Here is an 11,673-nt window from a genome sequence, read left to right as displayed (position 1 = left end):
AAGAAAGAGAGGTTTTTGGGATGACTGAGTGTCATTACCAAAACTCAAATAAAATCAAACAGATAGGGGTGTCCATGGGCCCAGATAGTCCAATGGATCCGAACGGTAATGGACAGGATTTGGGCACAACATTCGGATCCAAACCGTGTCCATTGGATCTATATACTAAGGTCTGAAATTATTTCAGATCGTAACTCAAAACGTAGGCACAAAATCTGATGGAGCATCCTCTGTCTGAATGGAGGGTTCCTTTCCTCTTACCTCCCTCAATCCTAAGTTCTAATGGTGAATGTTATAAGTAGGACACTCCAATGGATGATCCCATTCGAAATGGATCGTGACTCACACTCATAAAGTAGGAACGGAAAAGTTGCATTGGCAATTCAAAGGATGGCATCTTTTGAGTAATGGGATCTATGTGCATGAATAGGACCTTCCACAGATCAAGATGAGATTATTTGAGATAGAAAGTGATGAAGCAAGATAAGATCAAGTGATCCTGCCCTTCATTTCTGTTCTTTTGCCATATGAACTTACCTTCAGTACATATTGACATATATCTTTTGCATAAACCATGAAGTAAAAAGAAGAAAGTCTGAAACAAAAAATAATCTCTGTTCCCTGTTGCTCTGATTTTATTCTATTTATGGGAAAATACACAGAAGCAACATGATGTGGCTCGAGTCTTACGGGCTCTCGTGGCCCTCACCAGACCCCTTCTTCGGATCATGCTTGGGGTTGGGTCCTGGTTCTTCATAGTCAAAAACTGAAGCCTCCATGATAACCCTTCTCGTCTTCACCTGGGTAACCATTATTTAGATTTAACTTAGAAGATAGAATTAATAATTAGTTTATGATAATAATCATAGGACTCACCTAATCTAAATTATAATTACAAATATGCGACAATAAATTAAAATATGAAATTGGCAAATTCAAAGAGAGTGACATATGTTTCAACCAAGGTTTAAAATTTCGGTTTCGGTAACCGTTTCGGACCCCACCAAAAACCGAAATTTGGTAACACTTTATTTTTTTAATAAATAATGTCATTAAACCGAAATTTCCGTCCGAAATTTGGTAAATGGCGAAAAATTGAATTTCGGAAATTTTCGGATTCGGTCCCCACCGGTATCCGAAATTTCGGATTTCGGTCGAAATTTTAAACCATGGTTTCAACCATATTCGTTATTTGTTTGACACGAAAGTATCCATGAAGTATCTGGTACAAGTATTGATATTGTATTTTGTCGGACATGATACAATCAACCTACGAAAATATCTGAATATCATAGAATTTTTACGGGTACTGAAAAAATAAAAAATTGAATTAATTTTAGTTGCAAAATATGATAAAGCCTATTCCAGAGCAACATATTGCATGCAAACAACAAGTGGTGGCACTTTTTTTTGGATGACATAGGGTATCCCCACCCCCAATTTTAGGGCAGGACTATTCCATAGAGATGCACGCAATCACCAGTAAACCACGCGCATCAGTAAGCCCGGGGATTCGAACTCCCATCAAAGGGGAGCATACCCATGACTTTAAGCCAAAGAGCCACACACGTACGGGTTTATGACAGACTTGTGCATTGCTAAAGGAAGTTACCTTGCGAAGCAGATTTGTGGGCTTTGAGCGGTCGTTTAATCCTTCAAGTTCACCTCCATGAGAAGCATAGCTTTGAGCCTTTGATGCTGGCTCGACCGAGGATGAGCAGAGGAGGAGGATGAAGAGAAAGGCGATGAGTCGAGGCATGGGTTGTGTTCTTATCACTGGCAAATGAGTGTTTTGAGGGGGAAAGGGTGCCTAAATACTTGTAGAAAAGGATGTTGTACCACTCAGTCCGGAAATGTGCTCTTCTATTAGCTTGCAATTTACTGTCCATTTTAATGTCATGGGATTCTCTGCTGAGTTTTGCATGAGAGAACAGCCACCTCAGATGAATTAAATGAATAAGACAAAATCTGCTGAAAAGTGAGCCTCTGTGGCTGTTCTCTCATGCAAAAGTCAGCCGCAAGACGCCTTTCCACGAAATTCCCTAGCAAAGGCATTTATAATTTTATATTATTTATCCCCAAAATGACTCTCACACATTACATTGAGAATCTTCAAAAGATTGCAAAATGATTTCCAATATTTATCATTAAAATGCACCTTTATTGAAAAAATTATTTACACAATTTATCATTAAAATGAACCCCATCGCTGCCCCAAACAGTACCTCCTCTCTCTCTCTCTCTCTCTCTCTCTCTCTCTCTCTCTCTCTCTCTCTCTCTCTCTCTCTCTCTCTCTCACACACACACACACACACGCGCGCGCGCGCACACACACACTTACCATTAAAAGGGAAGATTCCCACAAATATCCTCTATAGTGGAGACCAAACAACTCCCTTTGTAAGGCTTACATCACCAACAATATCAATCCCAAGCTCTCCTTTCTTTCTCCCCTTTCTACCAAAAGTGGGTAGCTTTTTCTTCTATGGGCCTTAGGTTTTTTTTCCCTCTCATTAAAGTGGAGATGCTTTCCATTGGACCATTGCAATAACTGTTGTGGGTAGCTCCAATGGAAAAGCAAGTCTTCTATATCAGGCATCTGAGGCAACCCTGAACGTTACAAGTCTCTCTCATGTATAACTTCTAAAATTATGTAGCCATGAACAAACAAGTCAATTGAAGAATTCACCCTCTTCCTCATCTGTAATATATTATACAAAGAAGAGGAAGTCTAACTGAAGGGAGCCCTTGCAAAAGAGAGGTGAAAGGGCTCTCCTATTGGCTACACATCACCATCAAGCATTAATAACCCTTTCACCTCTCTTTTGCAAGGGCTCCCTTCAGTCTAGAATTCCTCAAGAAGAATACTTGTGTCCTTCAATCCTATAAATTTAATCCATGCATTAAAAAATGTCCCTCACCAGTTAGAGAACTTGAATTCCACCTATAATGACTCAAATTTTGCAAGTTATTCAAGTATTCTTTAATTCTTTTCAACTTGTAACCTACTGTAATGGTAAAGTCGCATCGTACCCTTTTATTTTAAGACCCCATCTCTCTCACTGTCTTGTTTTAAGACCCTAAGCAAAGTATACTGTCCTTTACCATATTTTTTAATTAATTTCCAATTAAAAATAGAATATTATATTTCAAATCTCCCAACAGTAATTGTTCCCTACGCCCTTTGCGTTTGTGTTATCAACACTAGTATCACTCTTTTCTACTATACATCCGCTCGATTTACTTAAAGGAAGCAACCACTAACACACTATCAACTGCAGAATATAAATAAGCTAAATGACTTTCAAAACAAAAGTCCTAGGAATATAAACTCCCAACAGAGTAGATTTCCAATATAGCAAAGTCTCAATTTAACAAAATCAAATGTACGTAGCAAGTTTCGATGGCTATTAGGCTCTTAATTAATTAGGATTATTAGTCTAAGAAAGTAAAAAATCCTTGAGATAAGAGAGATCAATATATCACCCCTTCAATTGTCCTCCTTTCCATAAATTTTGGCTGTTGATTAATTCATTGTAGCATCTTTAAAGTTGTAAAGAAATAGTTCAACTGGAGACACAATCTTTGAAAATCCAATATCATTATCACTGGCATTGAGTTACATAGATTATTCTTCTAGGATCCTCAAAACATGGCAAAGCAGAAGGAGCCCAACAAAAATGATATAATACTGTATGCTTATATATGTAGTCAAAACATCTCTCTTTCGAGAGAGAGAGAGAGAGAGAGAGAGAGAGAGAGAGAGAGAGAGAGAGAGGTTTATGCTATATATTTGGCTAAGGGTTCTTGCCGCCTGGAGGCTTTCCTCTCTTGTCATGCCTTGGGTTGGGTCCTCCATAGTCGTAATCAAGTGTAACCTCCACCATAAGCTTTCTCGTGTTCATCTGGATAATACCATCATTAAGATACATTAATTGCATTTGTTAGAAACTTGATTTAGAAAAATAAACACAAATAGAAGGCATGCGTACACTCCACACACCTATATATGATGCAAATTAAAAGAAATTAGCAAAATCTATGCATACGGAAAAATATATAATATACTGACCATAGTTAGCAAAACGTGATTCGGCAAAACAACAGGATTGGAAAATTTTGGCTTAGTTCAAAAGAACGTAGTAAAAATTGGTCAAATAAACGAAACCACAAAAAACGCGTTTAATATGTTTACAATTTTGTCATTTACAAAACATAGCACAGGAAAATTTGGAAAGTTCGCCAAAAAAATGTGTTTAATACGTTTAAAATCTGTTTTAAATGTTTTCCTCAAATTGTAAAAGTTTTAAACAGTGTATTAAATTAATGGTGTCCTTTAAAATGAAGTTTATGCGCTCTAACGTGTTGATATGGTTAGTAGGCCCTCAAATATGTTAGAGATGGGCTTAATTGATTGTGGGAACCATGTCAGCATGTAAAATTTATGCGACAGCAAAAGATTACAAAATTAATTTGTATGCGTGTATGTGTGTAGATGGATGTATATGATCTAAAGAGAAATGATACGATGACAAGCATGATTTAGAATTATCCCAAGCATTCTTCCTAATGTTCGCTTGCATATATCAAAGTAGGGGACTGTTTGTCATTTTATCAAAAAAAAAATATCGATACTGATGTTTGCACTACTATGTTTTGATAATTGCACTAATTAGTCTTGTCTTTTATTTTTTAAACAGCTGTCAAAGGTTATTACACAGTTCTGTAAAAGCTCTCAGCAGCCAATTAAAGAAGGAAAGACTTAAGTTAGTGCAATTAATAAAACATGGTAGTCCCAATACCAGTAGCCAAAAAAATAAAGTCATTAAAAATAGGCTACAGAGATATTTGAAGTATGAACGACCATGTTTTGATAATGGGGCCAGCTCACCGGGCAACGATATTTTCACCCCCGCTGAAGTACGCAGCACCCCCCCCCCCATGTGATTTGACATAAAAAAACGTTAAAGTGCCCCCTGTTCACGTAATAAGGGGGGCGCATGTGTATGGCATAGGGGGTGAAAATATCATCAACCCAACTCACCTTATAAGGCCATTACAATTCCCAAAACTCTCAGCAGCCAATTAGAAAAGAAAAGACAAGGTGGGTTCTTCCAATTATCAAAACATGGTAAATATCTGTAGCCCTCAAAAATGTTTTGAATGTGAAATTGTAGCAGGGGTACAATAAAAAGGGATGCTAGGGACCTTCCTGTTACGGGTGTGATCTTCCTAGGTGGTCTCTATGTCATATTATAAACTGACCAGTATTCCAACACTTGCTAGGTGCCTTGTTGGCTCTAGACTGGCCAATATTTACTAAACCCTAACCCTTAAACCCTAAAATATGTACGGACCCAACATGGTGCACCTAACAAGTGCATGCAACTCATTGTTAATTACCTTATGAAAAGGGTGTTGTGGCTTCACATCATCTCGGATACCATGAACTTCGCCTGCAATAGAAGAACAGCTTTGATGGTGATTAAAATAGCAAATGGAGGCAACTTAGTATAGAAATATGGAGATTTGGCTTACCTAAGGACAAGTGAAAGTGAAGAATGATGGAGAGTATGAGTAGAAAGGCAGTGCATCGAGGCATTGTTGTTGTTGTTGTTGTTGTTGTTTAGAATGTGAGATGTGAGTTATTGAAGGGTTCTCATATAGGAGGGAAGAACCATGAAGGCTTTTGTGATGGTCTTCTCCACTAAGAGGTTTGTAGAATGATGAGACCCAATGACCAGCCAAAGTCAACTGCACTAACTACAGTCACTTCAATAGTCGGCTTCTCTTTTCTCCACAAAATTCAAGGGGTGTACGTCGGCATGAAAAAAAGAGAAAAGACAAGGATACTCCCCTTGCATGGCTCAATCTCAAACTCAACAATTTCAGCTTGGCTCGTTTTATTTGATCCCCCTATTTGAATTTCAAATGTTTTGCACCTTTTGTTAAAGAATAAATGATTAAATAACACCAGCTTTAACAGCTTAATTTTTTGAGTACTTGGTTGTTTCACCAGCTTTAACAGCTTAATAAAGGTCTCATTTTGGGAAAATGGTGTTTTGAAAGAGGACAGGAAAAGGGCTTGTGGGAACTTTTGGTGCACTTTGCTCCAACGGCTAGTGCTTAGTTGCATGCTATGTGAAACGTTGGATCGTGTGGTAACCGCCGGTAACCGAGTGGGTGCAATCTGGATCGTCGGATCACAACCCGTCGCGTACCAAATGTTAGAGGCCGATCAGGTGCGATCTGAGCCGCAGACTAGCAATCAGACATGATCTAATGGTAATTGAGGGAGGACGTGGGTTTTTCATAAACCAAGAGTTACTCTAGAAGTGGTCTGGACCGTAGAATCACGATATGACGTGATCTAACGGTTAAATAAGCCCCTCATAGTGATAAGGTATCATGAAAGGGTGTGTTCTACATGGAAAATCACCAAAAGGTCTATTAATAGACCAGAAATTCACCATTTATGTAGAAAAACGGGGTTCCTTTGTGGGAATCACATTCTAGTGATTTCCAAAAGCCCTTTTCTTCCTCTTAGAGCTTTCTATACATTTTTTTTATTTCCTTTCAATTGATTTATCTCTAGTTATCAGTTTTGTTCAAAAACAGAAACTGGTATCTCAAAGACTTGCAAAATCTGAAGGTATTTTGGGTTTGTTTCCGCTCATGCAAATCGTCAACAAACATCAATAGGTCTTGCATATTGGGCTTTATTGTATCTTGGAGGCGAACTCGTGGATTCCCGTTGCACATCAATCAAACGGTGGGGGCAAATATCTTCTTAAGGAATGTGAAATCTCAGTGCGCCTTGAAGCATCATTTTCTTCTACATCTCCACCAGGATTTATCCCTAGCAGATTAATCTCCAACAGTGATCATTACAAAAAGAAAGGTGTGTGAATTTCATAGTGTACGTATATATAGGGTGTGGATAGAATGACTATGAATATTGAATACAATTGATACTCCCACTTTCCCTCTTAATTAATTCCATAATTTAAGCCATAGCTTCATTTAAAGTGCTATCTTTTGGCAGGCAAGAGTTTCAATACCATATGCCATAGCCACATATAGCTTACGCCAGGTATAATGATAATCTATGGAAAATGGCCAAGAATGGTACTTTCTTCCCCATTTTCATTGGCCTTGATCTTGAAATACAAACAAGAAAAGTGGTTTAGGAAGGAAATGAATGAGAATGCATTGGATGTTGTATTAAGGGCATTAGTGGGAGCACTAAACAAAGAACAATTAAGACTTTTGAACTGCAAGTTCAGTTTATTTAATCATCAGTTGGGACAGAGATTAAATTAATCATCCCTGATTGACAAAATCTTAGTCATGATAATAGTTGTTTGAACTAATAATGCGAATGCATGATGAACTTACTTACGTTGTCGGCAAAGGAAGAACCACTAGGTCCACCTAGTTTGGTGTGTGTGTGTCTGTGGGGAGGGGTTCTTCCTACATAGAAAATGATACGATGACACACTTCGTTCAGGATTGTCTCGAACAACCACCCTAACATTGCCGGCTGATTAAGTGCAAAAGAAGGCTGTTAGGGACCTCCTTGAAACTGGCCTATCAGCTTCCCAGCAGCTAACAGTTACTTGATGATCCAAGAAGAATTACATGATAAGGGCCATTAAAAAAAAGAATTACATGATAGGAAAATGATATCCTCACTCCCTTGTTTCCTTAGGATACTCTTCTACTTATTTTGTACTTTTCTTATTAGTTACTTCAATATCACAATCCCAAACAAAAATATTAAGGGCCAATCAGAAAAGCATTAAAAAAAAAAGATAAGGACTTTTCACTTTAAAATTCAGGGGCCTTAGACGTATATTTCGTTTTATTTTGGTAAAAATAATAATCTTCTCCTTTGATCATAATAAAAAAAATGAAAAGCGTTCAATTAGAACAGGAAAATATGACTACATTGGTCCAAGTTACTCTTGTTGGAAAATATGTTGAGGGTACTGTTGATGATAGAAAATAGAAACTTGTTGCTTCAAGGCGTGATATCACTTTCCTTAAGACAAGATTCGCCCCCACTAGTAGTGTGCAAAGGGGATCCGCGAATTGCCTCTAAGATACAACTTGGAAAGACTTTAGAAAAAGTCTAAAACACAAGAAAGAGGAAATGTCTATTGAAGACTTGGCTCAATGCCTCAGGATTGAGGAAGAGACAAGAATCAGAGACAAGAAAGAAAATGAAACTGTATCCTCTAAGATCCATTTGGTGGAAAATGTCAAGAATTCGAACCAACAAGGAAAAGGCAATTGGAAGAGAAACAAACACCCTGAAAAGAAGACTAATAAGAATAAGAAAAGAAAGGGTACTTGTTTCAACTGTGGCAAACCAGGCCATTACAAGAGTGAGTGCTGACTTCTTAAGGATAAGAAGTCGGGTGCACCAACAGACAAAGAAAAGTTTGTCGCCATGATTTCAGAGGCAAATATGCTTGAAGATGGCAATATTTGGTGGATTGACTCTGGTGCGACGATGCATGTCTGTAAAGATAGGAACCTGTTTTCAACTTATGAAACAGTTGAAGATGGAAGCGTGTTATACATGGGAAATTCGTCGACATCAGAAGTCAAAGGCAAGCGCAAGGTGGAACTTGAGTTCACATCCGGCAAGCGACCCACTCTAACCGATGTCTACCATGTACCAGAAGTTAGAAAGAACTTAGTTTCTGGAAGCATTCTCAACAAGAATGGCTTCAAACTTGTATTTGAATCTGACAAGTTCATTCTTTCTAAGGGGGGTACTTTTGTTGGGAAGGGATATATGTATGAAGGGATGTTCAAACTTAATATCAATAAAGTGAATGTCTTTGCTTATGTTTTGGATTCTTCTTTATCTTTATGGCATAATCATTTAGGACATGTAAATACTAGGAAAATGAATAATATAGTTAAGTTAACCTTAATTCCTAAATATGAAAATGACTTAGTAGATAGATGTAAAACATGCATGCAAACCAAGATAATCACTAAGTCATTCCCTAAAGTAGATAGAACTTCTAACTTGTTAGATTTAATACATAGTAATGTATGTGACATACATAGTGATGTATGTGACATACATAGTGTTCACGCAAAGGGAGGTAAAAAGTACTTTGTTACATTTATTGATGATTATTCTAAGTACTGTTATGTTTATCTACTTAGTCATAAAGATGAGGTTTTAGAAAAATTTAAGATTTATAAAACTGAAGTCGAAAACCAATGTATAACAAGCATTAAATGTCTCAGATCAGATAGAGGTGTTGAATATCACTTTCCTCATTTCTGTGAATCAGTGGGCATAGTCCATGAAACTTCTGCCCCTTATACACCACAACAAAATGGTGTAGCAAAAAGGAAGAATAGGACACTTACTGAAATGATTAATGCTATGCTTGTTAATTCTGGTTTAAATAAGAGTTTTTGGGGTTAAGCCTTACTTACGGCTTGTCACATTTTAAATAGGGTACCTAGTAAGAAATCTAATATAACCCCTTATGAATTGTGGAAGAAAAGGAAACCAAACTTAAGTTACCTTAAAGTTTGGGGTTGTAGATCTATAGTTAAAGTCCCTAAACCTAAGTTAAGAAAATTAGGTGAAAAGGGTATTGAGTGTATCTTTTTGGGATATGCTAGTCACAGTAAGGCCTATAGGTTCTTAGTTATAGAACCTAATGATTTCATAGATGTCAATACCATAATTGAGTCTAGAGATGCCTTTTTTTATGAAAATAGGTTCACTTCAATTCCTAAGGAAATTGAACCTACAACTTCTGTAGATCATCCTTCAGAATCACAAACAAAAGTTGGTGAACCTAGCATAATAAGAAGAAATTCAAGAGATAGAAGGGATAGGAGTTTTGGCCCTGACTTTGTAACCTACCTGGTAGAAGGGACAAGAGAAAAACTCCAAGGTTCTGTCTTGTTAAACTTAAGCATAGAAAGTGACCCTCAAACCTATGGAGAAGCCATAAAGTCACAAGATGCTGTTTTTTGGAAAGAAGCAATTAATGACGAAATTGATTATATCATGGGTGATAAAACTTGGATTTTGGTTGATCTACCACCTGGGTCTAAACCTATAGGATGTAAATGGATCTTCAAAAAGAAGATCAAAGTAGATGGGATCATAGAAAAGTTTAAGGCAAGGTTAGTTGACAAAGGGTTTACTCAAAAATCCGGTATTAATTACTTTGACACATATGCACCAGTTGCTAGGATTTCTACCATTAGAGTGTTGATTGCCCTTGCTTCCATATACAAACTTCACATTCACCAGATGGATGTTAAAACCGCATTCTTAAATGGTGAACTTGATGAAGAAGTGTATATGGAACAACCTGAGGGATTTATTCTGCCAGGCCAAGAGCATAAAGTATGTAAGCTTATCAAATCTTTGTATGGGCTTAAGCAAGCCCCTAAACAATGGCATGAAAGATTTGATAAAGTCTTAGTGTCAAATGGTTATAAGATACATGAGTCAGATAAATGTATATACAGTAAATTTAAGGGTGGCAAATGTGTTGTTATTTGTTTATATGTTGATGACATGTTAATTTTTAGTACCGATATTGAAAACATTCAAAGTACTAAGTCATTTCTTTCTCAAAACTTTGATATGAAAGATATGGGTGAAACTTATGTGATTTTGGGTATTAGAATCATAAGACAGGATAATGGTCTTATTCTAACACAATCACATTATATTGAGAAAGTTCTAAAAAAGTTTAACCATTTTGAATGTTCACCCATTTCAACACCTTTTGACCCAAATATAAAGTTGTATCTTAATACTGGCAGGACTATTTCTCAACTAGGGTATGCTAGTGTAATTGGTAGTCTTATGTATGCTATGACTTGTACTAGGCCAGACATAGCATTTGCTGTAGGTAAACTTAGTAGGTTTACCAGTAATCCTAGTTTTTCTCATTGGAATGCAGTCTATAGAGTTTTAAAATATTTAAAGAAAACTATAGACTATGGTTTATGTTATAGTGGGTATCCAACTGTAATAGAAGGATACTCTGATGCTGCTTGGATAACTGAGCGTATAGACCATTTTTCAACTAGTGGGTGGATTTTCACCTTTGGTGGGGGAGCAGTCTCCTGGGCCTCTAAGAAACAGACATGCATAACAACTTCAACTATGGAAGCAGAGTTTATAGCTCTGGCAGCATGCTGTAAAGAGGCAGAATGGCTTCGGAATTTGTTATTGGAAATTCTGTTATGGTCTAAACCAATGCCATCGATTTATGTCCATTGTGATAATCAGGCCACACTATCAAGGGCATATAATTATGTTTATAATGGTAAGTCCAGACATATAGGACTTAGACATAGTACTATAAGAGAGTTACTAATGGAGTAGTAACTATTGATTTTGTGAGATCGAGCCAAAACTTGGCTGATCCATTCACTAAAGCTCTTGCAAGAGATCTGGTGTGTAAAACATCATTAGGGATGGGGTTAAAGCCATTAACCAATAGTCACCAATGATGGAACCTCAACTCAACACTTGAATAAACATCAAGTCTTGAGTTCAATGAGTCCAAGTACATCATATGGAGTGATTGCAAGCACTATAATCTGTATTATTTGCCATCCCAAGGTAAAGTGCTTGGTACCTGTAATGTTTAAAAGGAGAAGGCT

General features: G+C 37.1%; 1 protein-coding gene and 1 long non-coding RNA gene across 2 annotated transcripts; both read right to left on the bottom strand.

The window, feature by feature from the left end:
• Positions 1 to 474: 474 nt before the first annotated feature.
• Positions 475 to 1,874, bottom strand: LOC143847531 (uncharacterized). The gene is made up of 2 exons (XR_013235068.1): positions 1,613 to 1,874; positions 475 to 800 (listed from the first exon to the last, which is right to left on the bottom strand). It is a non-coding gene; the product is annotated as an uncharacterized LOC143847531 (long non-coding RNA).
• Positions 1,875 to 3,584: 1,710 nt separating this feature from the next.
• On the bottom strand, positions 3,585 to 5,675 carry LOC143847489 (uncharacterized). Its single transcript, XM_077356335.1, has 3 exons — positions 5,539 to 5,675; positions 5,404 to 5,456; positions 3,585 to 3,905 (listed from the first exon to the last, which is right to left on the bottom strand). Exons 1-3 carry the CDS (start codon positions 5,600 to 5,602, stop codon positions 3,798 to 3,800), a joined length of 225 nt encoding a protein of 74 aa, XP_077212450.1. The 5' UTR covers positions 5,603 to 5,675; the 3' UTR covers positions 3,585 to 3,797.
• Positions 5,676 to 11,673: the final 5,998 nt, after the last annotated feature.

Source organism: Tasmannia lanceolata, unplaced genomic scaffold (assembly GCF_043159265.1).
Source record: "Tasmannia lanceolata isolate RefF3 unplaced genomic scaffold, GAP_Taslan_0.1 ptg000015l, whole genome shotgun sequence".
Lineage (NCBI taxonomy): Eukaryota > Viridiplantae > Streptophyta > Magnoliopsida > Canellales > Winteraceae > Tasmannia > Tasmannia lanceolata.
Note: the sequence above shows the minus strand (reverse complement) of the source record. Positions and strands in the feature narration are given on the sequence as shown.